The sequence below is a fragment of the Pleurodeles waltl genome, chromosome 1_2, assembly GCF_031143425.1.
Source record: "Pleurodeles waltl isolate 20211129_DDA chromosome 1_2, aPleWal1.hap1.20221129, whole genome shotgun sequence".
NCBI classification, from domain to species: Eukaryota; Metazoa; Chordata; class Amphibia; order Caudata; family Salamandridae; genus Pleurodeles; species Pleurodeles waltl.
The window spans coordinates 1,090,209,613-1,090,233,116 of NC_090437.1; the positions used below are offsets into that span (position 1 = coordinate 1,090,209,613).

General features: G+C 47.2%; 1 protein-coding gene across 2 annotated transcripts in view; it reads right to left on the reverse strand.

Moving 5' to 3' along the window:
- PI4K2B (phosphatidylinositol 4-kinase type 2 beta) overlaps positions 1-23,504 on the reverse strand; it is a 183,727-nt gene that overhangs the window by 108,431 nt on the left and 51,792 nt on the right. For both annotated transcript variants that reach the window (XM_069202160.1, XM_069202161.1), the window contains exon 3: positions 9,296-9,496. In XM_069202160.1, coding sequence (XP_069058261.1) covers positions 9,296-9,496 — 201 coding nt within the window. The remainder of the gene's footprint in view (positions 1-9,295; positions 9,497-23,504) is intronic.

Below are 23,504 nucleotides of genomic sequence, written 5' to 3' on the forward strand. Positions count from 1 at the left end.
AAACAGAAAGAGTTTCACAGAGAACCGTAAATCAATGACAACATTAAGGAATTACTAACCTCTCCTGGAATTAAACTACATGGTAAAATAATTTATGATTTGGTATAGGTGCAAAATAGTGTACACAAAATCATTAACCCCTTCTGTGCCTTGGACGAGATGATCTCGTCCAAGGCTACAGTTCCCCTGTGCCTTGGACGAGATCATCTCGTCAATGGCACAGGGGAACTTGGGGGCGCGCTAGCGCGCCCCCCGTGCACCCCCCTTCCCCCCCCCAAGTCGGGATGGAAGGGGACGACCTTCCCCTTCCCCCTCCCCGACCCCCCCCCCCCCCACCCCCCCCCCTGTGACGTCAGCGCGCAAGCTGATTTGTCACAGGGGCCTCCCTAGTCGCGCTGGAAGCTCTGCTTCCAGCGCGATTGAAAAAGAAATGCTTTTGCATTTCTTTTTCAATCACTTGGGAGCCCCGGAGGGGCTTCAAAGGGAAGGAAAAGTATTTCCTTCCCTTTGAAGTCCCTCCGAGGGTTTCAAAAGTCGGATTGCTTGCAATCCGGCTTTTGAAACCCCACTAGACACCAGGGATTTTTTTTTTTTTTATTGAAACAGACAAAAGGGAGCGACCCCTTGGGCAAGGGTCGCTCCCAGGGGGGGGCATTTTTTTGAGAAGGCCTTTTCTGCCCCCCCTGGGGGCAGATCGGCCTTATTAGTCCGATCTGCCGCCAGGGGGGGCAGAAACCTCTAGGCACCAGGGACCATTTTTTTTTTTTATGTTTCATTTTTTTTTTTTTGGTGGGGAGCGACCCCTTAGGCAAGGGTCGCTCCCCTTGGGGGAAAATTATATTTTGGCCATTTCTGCCCCCCTTGGGGGCAGATTGGCCTATTTTGATGAGGCCAATCTGCCCCCAAGGGGGGTAGAAACCACTAGACACCAGGGAATTTTTTCTTTGTGTGAATTTCACGCAAAAGGGAGCGACCCCTTAGGCAAGGGTCGCTCCCTGGGGGGGGGAGGGCAATTTATTTTAGGCCATTTCTGCCCCCAGGGGGGGCAGAAACCTCTAGGCGCCAGGGCAAAATTTTTTTTTGTGTTTTTCTTTTTGTTTGTTTGTTTTTTTCGAGATGGGGAGCGACCCATCAGGCAAGGGTCGCTCCCCTGGGGGGCAAATTGTATTTAGACCATTTCTGCCCCCCTGGGGGCAGATTGGCCGATTTTAGGTCAATCTGCCCCCAAGGGGGCAGAAACCACTAGGCACCGGGGATTTGTTTTGTGGCGCCAATGTCACGCAGGGGGAGCGACCCGGTAGGCAAGGGTCGCTCCCGGGTGGGGTGGGGGTTGGGGGGGCAAATTTATTTTAGGCCATTTCTGCCCCCCCGGGGGCAGATCGGCCTAATATTAGGCTGATCTGCCCCCCGGGGGGGTCAGAAACCTCTAGGCGCCAGGGCAATTTTTTTTTTGTTTGTTTGTTTTTTTAGAGATGGGGAGCGACCCATCAGGCAAGGGGGGGGGAATTTATTTTAGGCCATTTCTGCCCCCCCCCCTCCCGGGGCCGGCTGAGCTAGAGGCCAAAATCTACAGGTAGGCACTTCGCAAAAAACACCTCTGTTTTCTCCCAAAATTTTGGATGTGTCCACGTTGCGCTTTGGGGTGTTTCCTGTCGCGGGCGCTAGGCCTACCCACACAAGTGAGGTATCATTTTTATCGGGAGACTTGGGGGAACATAGATTAGCAAAACAAGTGCTATTGCCCCTTGTCTTTCTCTACATTTTTTCCTTCCAAATATAGGAGAGTGTGTAAAAAAAAGACATCTATTTGAGAAATTCCCTATAATTCACATGCTTGTATGGTCACCCCGGAATTCAGAAATGTGCAAATAACCACTGCTCCTCAGCACCTTATCTTGTGCCCTTTTTGGAAATGCAAAGGTTTTCTTGATAGCAATTTTTTACTCTTTATATTTCAGCAAATGAATTGCTGTATACCCGGTATAGAATGAAAACGCACTGCAGGGTGCAGCTCATTTATTGGCTCTGGGTTCCTCGGGTTCTTGATGAACCTACAAGCCCTATATATCCCCGCAACCAGAGGATTCCAGCAGACGTAACAGTATATTGCTTTCCATAATCTGACATTGCAGGGAAAAGTTACAGAGTAAAACGTAGAGAAAAATTGATGTTTTTTTCACCTCAATTTCAATATTTTTCTTTTTCAGCTGTTATTTTCTGTAGGAAACCCTTGTAGGATCTACACAAATGACCCCTTGCTGAATTCAGAATTTTGTCTACTTTTCAGAAATGGTTAGGTTTCTGGGATCCAGCATTGGCTTCATGCCCATTCCTGTCACTGACTGGAAGGAGGCTGAAAGCACAAAAAATTGCAAAAATGGGGTATGCCCCAGTAAAATGCCAAAATTGTGTTGAAAAATTGGGTTTTCTGATTCAAGTCTGCCTGTTCCTGAAAGCTAGGAAGCTGCTGAGTTTAGCACTGCAAACCCTTTGTTGATGCCATTTTCAGGGGGAAATCCACAAGCCTTCTTCTGCAGCCACTTTTTCCAATTATTTTGAAAAAAACGAAATTTTCACTGTATTTTGGCCAATTTCTTGGCCTCTTTCAAGGGAACCCACAAAGTCTGGGTACCTCTAGAATCCCTAGGATGTTGGAAAAAAAGGACGCAAATTTGGCTTGGTTAGCTTATGTGGACAAAAAGTTATGAGGGCCTAAGCGCAAACTGCCCCAAATAGGCAAAAAAAGGCCTGGCACAGGAGGGGGGGGAAAGGCCTGGCAGCGAAGGGGTTAAATAAAAGCTGAAGTAAACAAAAACACATTCCTAAAAAGCAGCACAAGATTTGATGCAGCATTTGTTCTTTCACAAAAAAATGAAGATTGAAGAAAATTAACCTAAAAACTTAAATGATTTCGGGCATTATTTTTTTTTTTAGATCACTACATCACCTAGGCAAGCTAATCCTGCTTTAAACCATAGAAGATCACACAAAATGTGCATATCCATTTACTTTCCGCCTGACAACTACAAGGTGCGGTTAATACCATGTTTTGATGGCAACACAAGCTTGTTATCCCTCACTCAATTACAAGTACATCAGATGAGGGTGAGGTATTTACCACCCACGGGGACAGGGAGATGTGGTTTACACCTCGTTCAAAGATTTTCACTTCCAAATGAGAAAATCAAGACTCACTATTTAAAGCACCACATTTCACAGGTTTGGCCTTTTTTCACAGGTTTGGCCTTTACTCCTTTGGATTAAACTGGACACGTTTGACCTCCTATAATTTGTTTGGGAGAACCGCAAGAGTGTGGTTATCTCCCAGCATACAGAACTTGTAATCATTGTTGCAATATTTTCACATCACATTACACATCTCCTGGTTTGGGCCCCTCAGCCAATACCTAGACTTTATTATACTTTTTCAAACTTAGAAACTTACTGTAGACCAAAAATCTCAATGATGTATGACTGGCAGTTGTAGAAGAGTAGGGATCCACAAAGCTGGCTACTCATTTTGTTTTGTCCATAAGTCATTTACCGGTTTGAAATGTTTATCTTCTGCGCTTTCCAGTTCCTGTCCATGTTCGTGCTCTGTGCTGCTTGGCAGTTGGAGGTCTGGCTCTGTACTGACAGGTGGGCTTGTGTATTTTACTACAAATAGTAAATAATTACTTTAAGCATCTACCTGCAAAGTGGCTGTGGTTCATCAGTGAACTATGGTGCACACAATATACTTGCCAACTCCTACTCCGCTGTTGAGGTCACTAGTCCAGCTTGCAGATAACCGCTGGTCAACGAAGTGTCACTGTTGTATACTAGTTGACGCAGATATTTCAGCTCATCGCTCCTGGTTGTTCGTTGAAGAGCCAGGCATTTCCCCTTGGACATTGGAGCTCAGTAAAATGTATCAACATGGTACATCATCGTTTGACATGTTGGTCAGCCAAGTATTCTTGTTCCTCCCACCCCGCACAATGGAAGTGGTTGTGATAGCCATTGCATCATTTCGCCAGTGTACATGCAGCCACTTTGGAAGCACTATGCCGTGATTATCCCCTTGCCTGCAAGTTGATGTTGTCTGCAATAGCAGTGTGCTGTGTCACTTTTGTTTCCGCAGAAATTTGGTATGAGACTTCCTCTGCTACATACCTTATTTCTCCTACCTGGGTTAACAAGTTACTTACCTTCGGTAATGCTTTTTCTGGTGGATACAATAACTACCTGTGGATTCCTCACCTTATGAATTCACCCGTGCGCCAGCATCTGACGGAAAATGTTCTTCCCAGCTCTCCACGTCGACGTCAAAACTGCACGGCTCCACGCAACTCAGTCTGGCGTCACCGTGCCAATAAGAGGTACTCGCCGGCGTGCTGACGGCAGTTTCACCCATTTTTTACGTGCCTTTGAGGCGAACAGGTGAGAACCGACTCCAGAATAACTCCAATAAATACATAAAGCCTTCATGATACAACATGATCAAGACCATCATTTATGCATACAGAAAAAATATCAAAATATACATACACCCATACACTACATATCCCAGTGCAATCAGGCAGGCAACGAGAAGGCCGGTGGGACTGTGAGGAATGCACAGGTAGCTATAGTATCCACCAGTAAAAGCGTTACCAAAGGTAAGTAACTTGTTCTTCTGATGGATACAAACTACCTGTGGATTCCTCACCTTATGAATAGAGTCCCAAAGCAGTGCCGCACTCTGAGGTGGGTGCCTGTCTGATTACACCAAGAAATCCTGCAAAATGTCTGTCCCTCCGAACCTCAGAGTCCAAGCAGTAATGCTTTGCAAAGGTATGGAGGGACGCCCAAGTTGCTGCCTTGCAAATATCCACCACCGGAACCCACCTTGCCAGGGCCGAAGTAGCAGACTTAGCCCTGGTGGAATGGGCTCGGATACCCTCAGGGGGAACCTTTTTCGCCAACGAGTAGCAGATCTTGATACAAAGGATAACCCACCTGGAGATCGTTCTTTTATAGACTGCTCTGCCCTTCCTCTGTCCAACATACCCCACGAACAACTGATCTTCCAGGCCAAAGTCCTTTGTTCTTTAAATGTAAAAACTAAGCGCCCTTTTAGGGTCCAACCGGTAAAGCCTTTCTTCCTCCTTCGAGGGGTGAGGAGGAGGATAGAAAGATGGAAGGGTAATAGTCTGCCCTATATGAAAACGAGTGACAACTTATAGCAGGAAAGTCGCACTGGTTTTCAACACCACTTTATCTGGGAAAAACAAGGTAAGGGGGGTTTAACAGAAAGAGCTTGGAGGTCACTAACCCGCCTAGCCAAGGTTATGGCAACAAGAACAAATGTCTTAAGCACTAAAAACCTTAACGGGCAAGAGTGCATGGGCTCAAAAGGAGACCTCATTAAAATGGTCAAAACAAGACTTGGGTCCCACTGAGGCACATGAAAAGGAATGGGAGGAAACGTATTAAGTAAACCCTTAAGAAACCTAACTACAATAGGTGATTTAAACAGGGCTGATCCGGGAGGCAAAGAAAGGCTGACAAAGGAGCTAAATAACCCTTAACCGTAGCCACTGCACAACCATTCTTTGTTAAGTCCAAAGCAAATAAATAAATATCAGAAAGGTGAGCCTTCAAAGGGTCAATTTGCCTTTCTCCACACCAAGCCACGAATTTTGCCCACCTACCGGCATAAATGGTCTTAGTGGAGTGTCGCCTGGCCGATAAAATAACACCCACTACATCTGGTGGGAGAGAAAAGGGACTCAGGTTGCCCCTTTCAATCTCCAGGCATGAAGGTGCAGGCTCTGAAGGTGGCGGTGTAGAACCTGCCCCAGTGACTGCAAGAGGAGGTCTGCCCGGAGAGGCAGACGGAGCAGAGGGCACAGCAATAGTTGGAGAACACCCTTCTTGGCCAATCCGGGACTATTAAAATAACTGGAGCCCAATCTTGGCGAATCTTCCTCAGAACCAGAGGAAGCAAGGGTATGGGGGGGAAAACACATAAAGCAACTGGTTGCACCAAGAAATCTGAAACACGCGCCCCCCCCCCCCCCCCCCAAAGCTCTTTGCACCAGATACTGGAGGCTGCAGAATGACGGGCAGTGCGCGTTCTCCCGAGTGGCAAACAGATCTATCACCGGAGAACCCGACATTTGAAAGATGTGCATGACCAGATCCGGATGGAGACGCCACTTGTGATCGCCTGAAAGGAGCCGACAGAGTCCGCACGCATGTTGAGCACCCCGGCCAGATGATTTGCTATCAAGCAAATCCGATGATCCTGAAGCCAGGACCAGAGACGTAGAGCTTCTCTGCAGAGAAGATACAACCCTACTCCTCCCTGCGTGTTTATATACCACATTGAGGTAGTGTTGTCCGTCAGGACCTGAACTGACTGACCGCGAAGGAACGGAAGGAAGGCCTTGAGAGCCAAGCGTATCACCCGCAATTCCAACAGATTGGTATGAAAAGTCTGTTCCACTGGAGACCAACAACCTTTGATCTCCAGGTCCCCAAGATGAGCTCCCCACCCTAGAGTGGAAGCATCAGTCATGACCGTGGCCACCGGAGGCAGCAATGAAAACGGCCTTCTTTGCGAAAGGTTGCCTTTCACAGCCCACCATCGCAAATCCGCTGCAACGTCTCTGGAGATAGTTATCGACTCAGAGATCCCCTTTGGGTTGAAACCACCGCCTGCGGAGGCACCACTGGAGAGCCCTCATGTACCAATGTGCATGAGTGACCAACAGAATGCAAGAATCGAACAGACCGAGCAGGCGTAAGACCTTGAGGACTGGAACAACCGCTCCATTTTTAAACATTGGAATCAACGCCTGAATATCCTGGATCCGCTGAGGCGGAGGATAGGCCCAATGTTGTGTCCAGTACTGCCCCTAACAGGAGGGTTGAGAGGGCTCCAGGTGAGATTTGGGTACATTGATCGAAAAACCCAGCCTGAACAACTGAGTTGTCATCCGCAAGTAACGCAACACAAGCTCTTAAGACTTGGCTTTGATCAACCAATCGTCCAGGTAAGGGAATACCGATATCCCTTTCCTTCTGAGACTTGCTGCCACCACTGCCGTCACCTTTGTGAAGGCTCGAGGTGCTGAAGTAAGACCAAATGGAAGGACCGCAAACAGTTAGTGTTGCGACCCCACCACAAACCGGAGATACTTCCTGTGCGACTTGAGTATAGGGATATGAAAATACGCATCCTGCAAGTCGACAGACACCATCCAATACTCTTTGTTCAACGCCAGAAGCACCTGCGAGAGTCAGCATTTTTAATTTCTCCTGTTTGAGGAACCAATTCAAAATCCTCAGGTCTAGGATCTGTCTCAAACGACCGTCCTTCTTGGGGACCAGGAAGTATCTTGAATAACAACCCTGACCCCTTCCCTGCTCTGGAACCAACTCCACCGCACCTTTTGACAATAGAGTCTGAACTTCCTGCTGTAACAGGAAATGGTTTTCTGAACAAAACGAGGGACAGGGGGGGGGGGTGGGGGGGGGATGGGAGGACGAAACTCCTGAAAAGGGAGAGCATATCCTTTTCTCACAATATTTAGAACCCAGGAGTCCGATGTAACTAACTCCCACTCGTGGAGAAAAAATACGCAATCTTCCCCCTACAGGAGAAGTATGGTCGACAAAGGGGAGAAACCTAGGGCTGCTTCCCTTGCTGTTGTCCTCCAGAGGAAGAGGAGGACGTAGGGTGCTGCTGGGTGGCCCCTCTAGTTCTAACCTTCCCCCACCCTCTAAAGGACCGATATGGGAGGCTGGTAGGCTGCTAAACCAAGGACTGGGGTCTCCCTTGATAAACAGCCCTACGTCCAAACCCCCTGAACCTACAAAAGGACCTAAAAGGGGTAGCAGAGGAGGCTTGCAATCCTAAAGACTTCACCGTGGTCGGCTATCTTTAAAGCGCTCCAGGTCAGAGTCCGCTTTATCTCCAAACTGTTTTTCCCCATCAAATGGCAAATCCAACAAGGTGGTCTGTACATCCGAAGAAAACCCAGAGGACCTCAACCAAGAGTGCCTCCTGGTATCAATAGATATACCCATTGCCTTGGCCACCGGGTCCGTAGAGTACAGGCCAGACTGAATTGTTTATTTCGCTGCAGCCTGCGCATCAGACAGGAGTTCCCCAAATGGTCTCTGTACATCTTGTGGCAGATCAGGAACCATGGCTTTCCCAGAGTCCATGAGGGCGTGGACATACCTACCCAGCACACAGGTAGCGTTTGCAGCCTTGAGAGCCATGCTGCAAGACGAAAAAGTCTTCTTTGCAGATTGTTCCATCCACTTGGATTCCCTGTCAGATGGAATCACAGGTTAGGAGCTCAGAGCAGACCTTGTAGAGTAAGAGGCCTGGACCACCAAACTCTCCGGGGTAGGATGTTGTGATAAAAAAAACACGAATCACCAGGCGCCACTCTATATCTCCTTGCCACAGCTCTATTCACCGCAGCCGATAATACAGGCTTCCTTCAAAGTTCTAATATGGGTTCCGTAAGAGCGTCATTGAAAGGAAACAAAGGGTCTGCAGAAGCCTAAGAAGGATGCAGCACCTCTGTTAAAATGTTAGTTTTATCTTCCGCAACAGGCAATGGAAGATCTAAAAAGTCCGCTGCCTTCCTGATCACCGTGTGAAAAGAAGCTGCTTCCTCTGTAAATTCCCCTGGTGAAGACAAGTTCCATTCCGGGGAAGTATCCAGCCCACTGGCCGACTCCAGGCCCTGATACTCTCCCAAAGGCTTGACAATCTCTCCTTCCTCCAACAACTGCCTTTGATATTCTTCCTCTTCCAAGAGACGCAAGGCCTTCCTGCGTGACCTCAATCGAGCCTCCAACCTCGGCGTCAACATGGAATATGCCGACTTCGAAGACACTGGCTTCAACACCTGACTAGGAACAGGAGAGAAAGGTTAACTCCGTTTGAATCCATCACCTGGATCCAGCGCCGGCATGGATCCTAATGGCGCTAAAGATGCATGCGGCTCCAACAAATTACTTAAGCAAAGACCTGCAACGTGGATGTGGTTCTTCATTTACATCCTGTGGTGCACACATGATATTTTCAGCTTTTTTTCCTGGTCTGCCAAAGATGAAGTGTGCCATTCAGAAGAAGCACTAAAATATTCTCCAAGGATAACCAAAAAAAGAAAAAGAGCCTGGCTTTCTTCAATGTTTTCAGTTTAGCACAATTAAGAGCCATCAAAAACTGTCTGTTGTACAGATAGTTTCTAACAATTGGCACTAATGCTTTTCGGAATGTTTGATAAATACAAAGTAATCTTACCTTAGTTTTAGGTACTACTCCCAATCCAAGTTTATCATCCACCAGATATGCACCAGCTTCAGAAAGGTATCCCTGATTAGGAACTAAACAGCCTCGACCAAAGCAGCAGGGGCAGCATATTTTTTGAAAATATTTTGCCCATTTTGGATTTAAACGACCGTAAGGCTCTTCAGACTTTGGTTTGAAAACACCAATAATTTTCTGAGGAAATAAAATAAGAAAATTAAGTGTCCCTTGAGATTTACATCAACAATGCTATATGGACATTTTGAATGGGTTAAGAGGCAAACATCCACACATCCAATTTTATAGGGATTTAAAATCAAAACACATACATTTATGTATAGGTGTGGAGCATGCACTTAACATAATGAATAATTCCAAGACACTTGTAAAAGTATTTTTGAATCCTTAATGATGCCAAGAGCCTTTCAGCATCATCAGGAACCAGAAGACCACCATATTCGTTCTGGGGCTTGCAGTTCTCAATTAAAAAGCTCCAGTGCCATTTCAATCACAGGACTACAGGATTAAAACAGTTGGAACCCACAACCTCCAGGACCAAAATAAGAATTCTGAAGTGACATGTCAGAAAGCCCCAGAATGTGGTTTGGTATTTCCCCTCCCATGCTCAAGTAAAAAGCATAGTTACAAAAGAATATCAAAAAGATACCACTGACGCAAAAGATCCCTTATTCTACAGCCCCAAACAATGCGGATGCCTAATAATGCTACAAGACACAAAGTTAGTTGAGAACTGCTGGCCACATTTATCTGTACAAGATGGTCTACCGCCATGCAAGAGGAGTCCAAGCATGAATTGTGTTGCACTGGCTGGAAAACTGTGCTATCTAGGGAACACCGAAAATTGCCACTGCCAGATGTTTTGGCATCCCTTTGTTGATATGAATAGCAACTGTTAATGAAGTTAAATGAGGTGGGTAACAAGGGGGAAATTTAAGTACAAGTGGTGGTTGATGGCCACAACTGGACTTTACTTTGAAACCTGCTTTGGCAACTTATCTCTTGGCTTGCATTTAATATTAATGGAAGACACTGCATGACAAGCCCCTTCCTTCTTGTGCCAGAACGGACTAGTTTGACCATCAGTCTGATGCAAGCCACTCTTCCTCGGTTAATCAAAACATCTATGAAACAAGTCTTTTTGGTTGACATTTATTAAGACGTTCCTTCTGCAATTAATTTTTAGGAAGCAACAAGGCAACAAACTGTGGGGTCTTCCAGGAGGTAATAAGAACTGGGCAGCAGGGAACCGAATGGCAGTCATTCGAAACTTGTGGAAAGCAGTGATGCTATTAAACATAGGTCGAGGGTCTTTAAGTTCGACTAGTTACACATGCTAGGACAGTACCCCAAAAAAAAAAAAAAAAAAAAAAAAAAAAAAAAAAAAAAAAAAGGGATTGGTCTTTGAACGTTGCTTAGGCATCACACAATTGCAACACATGCCTCCATGCCTCTCAATCCCTAAAGTAAAGGGTCTAACAAACTGAAATTAGGTTTTCGCCTTTGCTGATCATCCTGGTATAATATGTGGACCTGAAAGGTATTTCCCCTCTTTACGATCCCCCCAAGAGTATTACCTTAGTGGGTGAAGGATGGACTTGTCGAGCCCTCTTATGCCTAATAGGAGAAGACTATAGAAAGAACTAATTAGGAACATTTCTGATTTAGTTGGAGTCATATCCATTTGTCCACTCTTTTGCTCGTTTAATCAGCAGCATGTGACTGCTATCATCTTTTGCCAGAGGATTCAGGTTTAATTACAACTGCTTTCCAGTGTTGGCCAGTAAGAAGTTCTGAACAAGATAACGGATCACTGTATGATTTGATTTCGACACCTATTAGGAGATAGGAGATAGTCTCACGCAGTGTGAGACTATCTCCTAATAGGTGTGATAACCTTGAGCTCAATAACACAGGTAAGATCCGATACTGAATTGAAGTTACATTATTGTTATACATTAATTAAATCACTATCGCCACATTTGGGTCCAAAGGGAAAAAAAATGTTTAAAAGTGAGTGTGCCATATGTTTTTTTTTTAGTTTTGTGCCTGTAATGTGGAATAAAGTAGGTCGCACTTAACTGTACAAAATTTAAATACACATTTGAATAGCCTAATTTCTACTGAAAGCAACAAGAGGTACCTAGACAGCGGTACTAGGTTGCATGTGGCAGACAATCAGTTGGGGCGGGGGATATTTTTCATCTAGATAATACTAATGAGTAAGTCACTTCGTATTGCTTTGCACCCACTGTGTTGCCTTACGTGGAGTGAACACTATGATGAACCCTATATACTACTGTAATAGTCCTATAAGCTACACAGGGCACAGTTTGTCTCCCATACATTTTTTTAAATGTGTCTTGGGGCCCAGGGTGACCACTAGGAGTTTACTACAATGCCAAAATAATGTATATTCTATTTAGCATTACATGACTTAATAGTTATTTAGCCAATATATGTATATTCCAGACACATTTTGATACTTCAAAGCACACACCTAAAAGAGAATGCCAAAACTTATGTTCCTTCTCTCTCCCTCTTGTGTTTTATATACATAGCACAACTCTGCACAGTACCATTTGCAGATTAAGCTTAATGATTATGTAGCAATACTGTCTAATGCAATATCTAATTTGTGGGTCCCCACGTGTTGTACTGGTCACCTGACTGAATTGCTTCCATCAGTTCCCGATTTACTTATTTAGCAGTTTTCAGGTCACATTTGTTGTGGACACAATCAATCTATGTACCTTGATACTGCATGCACACACCTCGTAAATAATACACTTTTTATTTATTTATTTTTTTAATTCAGCCAAATGAGGAGACCCACCGAATTGAAATGCAATCCTTAGCTGGAAGGCTCCTAGCAGGCCAAATTATCTTTGTAACTAAAACAGTTTGGAATTAGTCCTTGGGATGTGCACCTTACTGAATGGAAATGAGCAGAGTGATCACCATGGATCTTTGCACAGGGTTCATAATATATACTTTTGAGTTTTAAGGTTGAATTGAGCATATGTGCATTTACTTAGGTAATGTTAGAAGGTTGGTAACATTAAATTATGTTACTAGTCAGGAGCATACTGGGAAATCTTCAAAACGAACGAGTTACTTACCTTCGGTAACGACTTTTCTGGTGGATACATTAGCTACCTGTGGATTCCTCACCTAATGAATACTCCCATGGCGCCAGCATTCGACGGAAATCTTCTTACTAGTCTCTGCACGTCGACGAGGACGTCACTCTTGCCCACGCGACGCCGTCTGACGTCATACAGGCAATAAGAGGTCCTCGCCGACGTGCCGATGACAGTACCAACATTTTATACGTGCATGAGAATAATAATAACCCAATGTAATGAAAGAGCAAAGCAACATCTCTTAATATTGTAAATCACACAACATTGCAATAAAATAGCTGTAGATTTAATATAACCTTTTTTTTTTTTTTTTTTTAAACAAATAAATATATTTATACATACGAATCATGTATATACACAATATATATAGATTTATATATAAATATACACATATATACAAAGATCATATATGCAAAATGTATTGCAACTTTGAAGACCAAAAGGAGCACACTCAAGGATTGCTTGGAGAGACCAAAAAGGCAACGGGGAGGCGGGTGGGACCGTGAGGAATCCACAGGTAGCTAATGTATCCACCAGAAAAGTCGTTACCGAAGGTAAGTAACTCGTTCTTCTGATGGATACAACTACCTGTGGATTCCTCACCTAATGAATAGAGTCCCAAAGCAGTACCACGCCCGGCGGTGGGTGCCTAAATGATCAAACCAAGAAATCCTGCAGCACTGACCGTGCAAAATGACCGTCCCTTCTGACCTCAGAGTCCAAACAGTAATGTTTCACAAAAGTGTGAAGGGACGACCAAGTTGCGGCCTTGCAGATGTCGACCACAGGAACACCCCTGGCCAAGGCCGAAGAGGCCGACTTAGCTCTGGTGGAATGAGCTCTAATGCCCTCAGGCGGATCCTTCTTTGCCAAAGAGTAACAGATTTTAATGCAAAGAACAACCCACCTGGAGAGTGTTCTCTTGTGGACTGCCTTTCCTCTCCTCTTGCCCACGTATCCGACAAACAGCTGATCCTCCAGCCTGATATCCTTCATTCTGTCGATATAGAAGCTCAACGCCCTTTTTGGGTCCAGGCGATGTAGTCTTTCTTCCTCCTTTGAAGGATGAGGCGGAGGATAAAACGTGGACAAAGTGATTGTCTGAGCCAAATGGAAGGGTGAAACAACCTTCGGAAGGAAAGCAGCCTTGGTCCTCAACACCACCTTATCCCCATAAAACGTTATATAAGGGGGTTTAACCGATAAGGCCTGCAACTCACTCACTCTCCTTGCAGATGTTATAGCTACCAGGAATACTGTTTTAATAACCAAATACCTTAAGGGGCAAGAATGCATAGGCTCAAAAGGGGACCCCATAAGGAAAGTCAGGACCAAGGACAAATCCCATTGAGGCATAACGAATGGTTTTGGAGGATATTGATTCAGAAGACCTTTCAAGAATCTGAGAACAATAGGGGATTTAAATAACAACGGTTGGTCTGGAAGACAAATGAAGGCTGACAAGGCCGACAAATAACCCTTAATGGTAGTCACTGCACAACCTTTCTGCGCTAGAGACAGTGCAAAAGACAAAACATGTGACAGATGAGCATGTAAGGGATCAATCTGTCTCTCTCCACACCACATAACAAATTTAGACCACCTATTAGCGTAGATAGATTTAGTGGAGTGTCGCCTGGCCGCTAAGATAACATCCACTACATCAGGCGGGAGAGAGAAGGAACTCAGGTTGCCCCGTTCAATCTCCAAGCATGTAGGTGCAGACTCTGGAGGTTGGGGTGTAAAACCTGCCCCTGCGACTGCGAGAGGAGGTCTGCCCTGAGAGGGAGACGGAGCGGAGGGCATAGTGAGAGTTGGAGAAGGTCGGAGTACCATACCCTCCTTGGCCAATCCGGAGCTATTAAGATGACTTGGGCCCGGTCTTGGCGAATTTTCCTCAACACTCGAGGAATCAAGGGTATGGGGGGGGAAACGCGTAAAGCAACTGGTCGCACCAGGTTATCTGAAACGCGTCCCCCAACGCTCCCTGCATCGGATACTGGAGGCTGCAGAATAACGGGCAATGCGCGTTCTCCCGAGTGGCAAACAGATCTATCCGAGGAAACCCCCACATCTGGAAGATTAAACAGACTTGATCTGGATGGAGACGCCACTCGTGGTCTGCCGAGAATTGGCGACTGAGACTGTCCGCACGTACATTCAAGACCCCGGCCAGATGATTTGCCACCAAGCAAATCTGATGGTCCTTTGCCCAGGACCATAGCCGAAGAGCTTCTCTGCAGAGAAGGTACGACCCTACTCCTCCCTGTTTGTTTATGTACCACATCGTGGTAGTATTGTCCGTCAGGACCTGTACCGACTGACCACGAAGGGATGGGAGGAAGGCCTTGAGAGCCAGACGTACAGCCCGTAACTCCAACAGATTGATATGAAACACCTGTTCCTCTGGAGACCAAAGCCCTTTGATCTCCAGATCCCCCAGATGAGCTCCCCATCCTAGGGTGGAAGCATCCGTTATTACCGTGGCCACTGGTGGCGAGTGGGCGAACGGCTTTCCCTGTGAAAGATTGTTGCCCGCAATCCACCACTTCAATTCCACAGCAGCATCTCTGGAGATCTTGACAGTACCTTCTAAATCTCCCTTGTGTTGAGACCACTGCCTTCGGAGGCACCACTGAAGAGCCCTCATGTGCCAGCGAGCATGCGTGACCAACAGAATGCAGGAGGCGAACAGACCGAGCAGACGAAGGACCTTGAGGACTGGAACTACCGCTCCATTTCGAAACATTGGAACCAATTCCTGAATATCTTGAATCCGCTGAGGCGGAGGAAAGGCTCGACTCAATGTTGTATCCAGTACTGCCCCTATGAACAGGAGGCGCTGAGAGGGCTCCAGGTGAGATTTGGGCACGTTCACCGAAAAGCCCAGGTCGAACAACAACTGGGTTGTTGACTGCAGATGATGCAACACAAGCTCCGGGGACTTGGCTTTGATCAACCAGTCGTCCAAGTAAGGGAATACTGCTATCCCCTTCCTTCTGAGCTCCGCCGCAACCACCGACATCACCTTTGTGAAGACTCGAGGTGCTGAAGTAAGACCAAACGGGAGGACCGCAAACTGATAGTGCTGCGACCCTACCACAAACCGGAGATACTTCCTGTGCGACTTGAGTATCGGGATATGAAAGTAAGCATCCTGCAAGTCGACAGACACCATCCAATCTTCCTTGTTCAACGCCAAAAGCACCTGTGCTAGGGTCAGCATCTTGAACTTTTCCTGTTTGAGGAACCAATTCAAGATCCTCAGATCCAGGATTGGTCTCAACTGACCATCCTTTTTGGGAATCAGGAAGTATCTTGAGTAACAACCTCGACCCTTTTCCTGCTCTGGGACCAACTCTACCGCGCCCTTTGAAAGGAGGACTTGAACCTCCTGTTCTAGCAACAGGAGGTGTTCTTCTGAACAATAAGATGGGCGGGGCGGGAACTCCCGAAAGGGAAGGGCGTAGCCTTTTCCCACAATGCCGAGAACCCAAGTGTCCGTTGTGATAGACTTCCACTTGTGGAGAAAATGCTGTAATCTTCCCCCTACAGGAGAGGAGTGAGTGGGAAACGGTGGAAGCCTAAGGCTGCTTCCCCTGCTGCACCCCTCCAGAGGACGAGGAAGAGGCAGAGTGCTGTTGAGAGGCTCCTCTGGTACGGACCCCACCCCTCCCCCTCCCTCTAAATGACCTATAGGGGAGGGAAGAGGCGGGTTGCTGGAACCTCCCCCGAAAGGAAGAGGAATAAGAGCCACGCCCAAATCCCCGAAACCTCCTGAAAAATCTAGAAGAGGCAGAGGAAGAAGGAGCTTGCAGTCCTAACGATTTGGCTGTGGCTCTGCTCTCCTTAAATCGTTCCAAGGCCGAATCTGCCTTGGCTCCAAACAGTCTGTCCCCATCAAACGGGAGGTCCAGCAGGGTCGACTGCACATCCGCAGAGAACTCGGAGTTTCGGAGCCAGGCCTGTCTTCTTGCCACCACAGCCGTGCCCATCGCCCTGGCCACCGAGTCGGTCGTATCCAGCCCAGACTGGATAATCTGGGTCGCGGCAGCCTGGGCGTCCGAGACCACATCCAAGAGACCCTGGGGGAGCTCCGTAAATGAAGACGAAATATCATCCATCAGAGCATGGATGTACCTCCCCAGAATGCACGTTGCGTTGGTGGCCTTCAACGCCAAACTGCATGACGAAAATATTTTCTTGGACTGCGCATCCAGTTTCTTGGAGTCTCTGTCTCCAGGCACCGTCGGGAAGGAACCAGGCGCTGACTTTGAGGAACAGGAGGCTTGCACCACCAAGCTCTCCGGCGTAGGGTGTCTAGAGAGAAAGCCAGGGTCAGATGGTGCAGCTCGATACCTCCTGGCCACAGCCCTATGAACGGCCGAGGAAGACACCGGCTTCTTCCACACCTCCAACACCGGATCCAGCAAAGCCTCATTAAATGGCAAGAGAGGCTCAGCTGCAGCAGAGGCCGGATGCAATACCTCTGTCAGCAAATTCTGCTTCGCCTCTGCCACCGGCAAAGGCAGGTCCAAAAAGCTCGCTGCCTTCCTCACCACAGCATGAAAGGAAGCAGCCTCCTCCGTATATTCCCCTGGAGATGAAAGGTCCCACTCAGGGGAAGTGTCCAGCCCACTGGCTGTATCCAGACCATGCAGTCCGTCTCCAGAGTCCTCAATCTCTCCCTCCTCTAGGACTCGCTGGTACTCCTGCTCTTCTAAAAGACGGAGAGCACGCCTCCTCGAATGAAGTCTCTCCTCGATACGCAGAGTCGACATGGCCTCCGCCGACGTCGAAGAACGGAGCCGATCTCCAGAAGCATCTGACGCCGCGTCCGGCGCCACAGGCAGCTTCGCCGCCGAGGCAGGAGCCGGAGGACGAGGTCTCGGAGCCGATGGACCAACCGGAGTCACAGGGCAAAATCCTGACTTCGACGGAAGGGCAACCTCCGGGGCCGAAACATCCGAAGCCACCGGAGCGGCCACCGACGCCGAGCCCACATTCCCAAAAGGGAGAAAGGGCATAAAGGGTGCCGGCCGAAGAGGCGCAGGATCACCCAACGAAAAGGCCAAGGGCCCCGAAGGACCAGCCGGAGCAGCTCCTGGAGCCATCTGCTGAAAGATGGTATACATCGCATTAAGAAACGCGGTACTATCGGCTCCAGGAGTGGGAAAAGCCGGATACTGGGGTGCCTGGATCGAGGGCGACCCCGACGCCGGCCTCGACGTCTGCGACGCCGGAGAAAACACAAGAGGCTGCACCACCTCAATCACCGACGCCTGACCAGGCGAAGTCGGTGACGCCGGAGAGGGCAACGGCGTCGAAGGATGCGGCGTGACCGTGGGGCTGACCTCCCAAGTCTTCCGACGCCGAGCCGAAGGTGACCTCGAACGAGACTCCTTGCTGGAATGACGTCGTGAGTCTCTACGGCGCCGGGAGTCTCGATGACGCCGGTGAGACCTTGGCGAAGAAGACTTCTTATGATGTTTCTCCTTCTTCTTTGACTTTGCCATGAATAACTTGGCCTCACGCTCTTTGAGGGCCTTCGGATTCATGTGTTGACATGAATCGCAAGTCGAGACGTCGTGGTCGGAGCTCAAACACCATAGACAGTCGGAGTGAGGATCTGTAACTGACATCTTGCCCCCACACTCTCGACAGGGCTTGAAACCCGACTTCCTCTGAGACATTATTATCGCAGAGAAGACTACGCAGCAGACAATACACTGTAACCACGAAGGTAACAGTAGCTCCCTCGAAGATAACCGTTTCGAATGCACGGAAAAAAGGGAACGGTCATCGGCACGTCGGCGAGGACCTCTTATTGCCTGTATGACGTCAGACGGCGTCGCGTGGGCAAGAGTGATGTCCTCGTCGACGTGCAGAGACTAGTAAGAAGATTTCCGTCGAATGCTGGCGCCATGGGAGTATTCATTAGGTGAGGAATCCACAGGTAGTTGTATCCATCAGAAATTATAAAATCGTAGGCCACCGTAGAAACAAAACAATACTACAGCCCTGTTCATTCACAGTGCTACACCATGTCCCTAAAGGTGGCTCTACAGATAGGACGCCAGTGCAGATTTACTTAGAGCTCTAATCAGTAGGTATTTACATGTGCACGGGGAAAGAGGAGGCCTGTTCCAAAGTGTACTTCTTAATAACTGGAACAAGTAGAGGGCTCAACCGGTCAAGCACAGTGGCTTCTTGATTTAGGAGGTCATCCAGTGGAACAAATTATGGTTTAGGTAAGGGAAGAGTAACAATTCACTGCTGTAATAGCCTAGGGAAGTTACAGTTTGAGCGTTTGTGCTCAAATCAGAAATTTGCATTATTAGCAATGGCAATATTAATCTACAGTCAAATTCATAGGTGTACCTTTGTATGATACTATTGCCTTTAAAACAATTTTGCAATGACCTTTTAACTCCAAGAAACTTGGCTTATGTTAACTAGGACCCAGGTAGGCATGGAGCCAACTTGTTCTAAATGGAGGTCTCATCATGTTTGTGTTCGGTTTATTATTTCTACAGCACTTAATCAATTAGTGTTTATGTCCGATTGACACTGTTCTCGAAGGAGGCTCTTACGGATGGGCTCAGTAATGTTACTTTTCTTCAAGGTTCTTTCGTCTGCATGTAGTATTGCATTCATTCACAATGGTTCACCGTATATGTGACTAGTTTGTTTTGATTTCTTCAGAAGACATTAGCTCTTAAGATCTGAATCAAAATTCAAGTTGTGGGATGGTGCTTAGATGGTAAGGCTGTAGGATGCTTTTTAATCCAATATTCTTTTTTGTTCAAAATGTATTTCTTTGCTCACATCACGAGGATTCTGCACTTTCCAGGATCTTCTAGGAAAATATTTATTATATTAAATCTCGAATCTCTGGGTGAATCAAAATCTTTTGGGTTCTGCTAGATAGGCTGTCAAATATCCAACTGATTTTGCTGCATAATTGGGAGTTTGTCTAGTTTTGATTTTGCCTACTATTCTGTATTGTCTTATTATTGAAAACATTCATGGCAATGAGTTTATGCATTTTCATTGTACAATTTTTTTTTGTACTGCGCCCCTTACATTTTGTAATAAAATCGAAAATTTCTCATTCCACACTAGAATCCATTATTGAGGTAGTCCCTTTTTAACGGATTACATTTTTGATATGCTGATTTGCACCTTATCTTGGGACACATTGCCTCATGGAATTGTGGTTTAACACAATCCCGAGCCACCCACATGTTGGTGTGTCAGACACATTTTCAGGGGTGCAAGATCTGCGGGGTGCACTACACCCACAGAAGGCAGCAGCGGTTTTGTGTACTAGGGGTTCTGGATATTGTAACTGCAGTTAACCGAATAAGTGTTTACAAGCCTTTTGCATCAGGTTCGATCACTCCCAAGTTTTAGCTCAGCACATCACTGGATGCATGAATGGCAGAGAATTACCTTAATTTAAAAGGAAATAATTTACCAAGGTTATGAACACAAAAAAAAGATAGAGAAAGGGGGGGGGGGACACACACGCCCAGTAAAAAGTAACAAAACTGTTTCAGTGATGCTGGCCTACAGGCGGAGGCAAGAAGCACCTATTACAGCGACTGACAGCACACATGCAGCAAGCCATTAGCTTTGGAGGCCCCACGGCAAAAGTGGCTAAGATACCAAAAATCAAAACACAGAGTTGCTTCAAACAGAAAATGGAGGCACCGAGTAAATAAAGATCTAAACAAATTGTATCAGGTGAGACGAGAAATGTATAGGAAGGGGTACCTCTAGAAAAAATAAATTAACCCAATATCAAGGAAGCAGGTAAGTGATTTAGCATCACAAACACTATGCTTCTTTATTTAAAAGGAAAATTTAACAAAAACGCCATCTCAGGAGACAAGCTGAGCTCTGCAGAGGCATCGTTACTGAACATGAAGACAAACAGATTAAGGCCTCTTGTAGGAAGTTGGCTCTGTATGTGCTATTTCAAAGTAAGGAATAGCATGCACAGAGTCCAAGGGTTCCCCTTAGAGGTAAGATAGTGGCAAAAAGAGATAATACTAATGCTCTGTTTTGTGGTAGTGTGGTCGAGCAGTAGGCTTATCCAAGGAGTAGTGTTAAGCATTTGTTGTACATACACACAGGCAATAAATGAGGAACACACACTCAGAGACAAATCCAGCCAATAGGTTTTGTTATAGAAAAATATATTTTCTTAGTTTATTTTAAGAACCACAGGTTCAAATTCTACATGTAATATCTCATTTGAAAGGTATTGCAGGTAAGTACTTTAGGAACTTTGAATCATTACATTAGCATTTATACTTTTTACATAAAACACAAATAGCTGTTTTAAAAGGGGACACAGTGCAATTTTCACAGTTCCTGGGGGAGGTAAAGTAATGTTAATTTTAACAGGTAAGTAAGTCACTTACAGGTTTCAGTTTTGGGTCCAAGGTAGCCCACCGTTGGGGGTTCAGAGCAACCACAAAGTTATCACACCAGCAGCTCAGGGCCGGTCAGGTGCAAAGGTCAAAGAGGTGCCCAAAACCACATATGCTATAATGGAGAGAAGGGGGTGCCCCGGTTCCAGTCTGCCAGCAGGTAAGTACCCGCGTCTTCGGAGGGCAGACCAGGGGGGTTTTGTAGGGCACCGGGGGGGGACACGAGTCAGCACAAAAAGTACACCCTCAGCAGCGCGGGGCGGCCGGGTGCAGTGTGGGAACACGCGTCTGGTTTCGAATAGTTTCCTATGGGAGACCAAGGGGTCTTTTCAGCGATGCAGGCAGGCAAGGGGGGGGGGCTCCTCGGGGTAGCCACCACCTGGGCAAGGGAGAGGGCCTCCTGGGGGTCACTCCTGCACAGGAGTTCCGTTCCTTCAGGTGCTGGGGGCTGCGGGTGCAGGGTCTTTTCCAGCCGTCGGGAAATGGAGTTCAGGCAGTCGCGGTCAGGGGGAGCCTCGGGATTCCCTCTGCAGGCGTCGCTGTGGGGGCTCAGGGGGGACAACTTTGGTTACTCACAGTCTTGGAGTCGCCGGAGGGTCCTCCCTGAGGTGTTGGTTCTCCACCAGTCGAGTCGGGGTCGCCGGGTGCAGTGTTGCAAGTCTCACGCTTCTTGCGGGGAGTTGCAGGGGTCTTTAAATCTGCTCCTTGAAACAAAGTTGCAGTTCTTTTGGAGCAGGGCCGCTGTCCTCAGGAGTTTCTTGTCTTTCTTGAAGCAGGGCAGTCCTCAGAGGATTCAGAGGTCGCTGGTCCCTTGGAAAGCGTCGCTGGAGCAGGTTTCTTTGGAAGGCAGGAGACAGGCCGGTGAGTCTGGGGCCAAAGCAGTTGGTGTCTTCTGTTCTTCCTCTGCAGGGGTTTTTCAGCTCAGCAGTCCTCTTCTTCTTGTAGTTTCATGAATCTAAATTCTTAGGTTCAGGGAAGCCCTTAAATACTAAATTTAAGGGCGTGTTTAGGTCTGGGGGGTTAGTAGCCAATGGCTACTAGCCCTGAGGGCGAGTACACCCTCTTTGTGCCTCCTCCCAAGGGGAGGGGGGCACATCCCTAATCCTATTGGGGGAATCCTCCATCTGCAAGATGGAGGATTTCTAAAAGTTAGAGTCACTTCAGCTCAGGACACCTTAGGGGCTGTCCTGACTGGCCAGTGACTCCTTGTTGTTCTCATTATTTTCTCTGGCCTTGCCGCCAAAAGTGGGGGCCGTGGCCGGAGGGGGCGGGCAACTCCACTAGCTGGAGTGTCCTGCGGTGCTGGAACAAAGGGGTGAGCCTTTGAGGCTCACCGCCAGGTGTTACAGCTCCTGCCTGGGGGAGGTGTTAGCATCTCCACCCAGTGCAGGCTTTGTTACTGGCCTCAGAGTGACAAAGGCACTCTCCCCATGGGGCCAGCAACATGTCTCTAGTGTGGTAGGCTGCTGGAACCAGTCAGCCTACACAGATAGTTGGATACAGTTTCAGGGGGCACCTCTAAGGTGCCCTCTGGGGTGTGTTTCACAATAAAATGTACACTGGCATCAGTGTGCATTTATTGTGCTGAGAAGTTCGATACCAAACTTCCTAGTTTTCAGTGTAGCCATTATGGTGCTGTGGAGTTCGTGTTTGACAGACTCCCAGACCATATACTCTTATGGCTACCCTGCACTTACAATGTCTAAGGTTTGGCTTAGACACTGTAGGGGCACAGTGCTCATGCACTGGTGCCCTCACCTATGGTATAGTGCACCCTGCCTTAGGGCAGTAAGGCCTGCTAGAGGGGTGTCTTACCTATACTGCGTAGGCAGTGAGAGGCTGGCATGGCACCCTGAGGGGAGTGCCATGTCGACTTACTCATTTTGTTCTCACTAGCACACACAAGCTGGTAAGCAGTGTGTCTGTGCTGAGTGAGGGGTCTCCAGGGTGGCATAAGACATGCTGCAGCCCTTAGAGACCTTCCCTGGCATCAGGGCCCTTGGTACCAGAGGTACCAGTTAAAAGGGACTTACCCTGGATGCCAGGGTGTGCCAATTGTGGATACAAAAGTACAGGTTAGGGAAAGAACACTGGTGCTGGGGCCTGGTTAGCAGGCCTCAGCACACTTTCAATTCAAAACATAGCATCAGCAAAGGCAAAAAGTCAGGGGCTAGCCATGCCAAGGAGGCATTTCCTTACACCTCTCTACAGAGGTATCTTCATTAACTTTTCGGTTTCATTTATATAAACAGATACAACAGTAGAAACACTAAAAACGTTGCACAAGCTCTTGAGTGGCAAAGTGGATTGATTGATACTATGCAACCTCTGCAAAAAGAAATCATACGCATTTCCCGGGATTATAACCTCTGTTCTACCGTTTACATTTGTTTTTTCATTTCACGTGCAAGTCTGAGTGTGTTTACACCCACGTGTGTATGTGCTGACGCCCAGGTGTCCCTCAAAAAAAGGGAAGAAATACCAGGATAGGACAATGAACATTCAAGCCTGTATTACCAATTGATTAATACATATTCAACAGACCAAATTCAACAGTAAGCTTTATATTTGGAGAAACGGACAACTCAGAGGGAAATG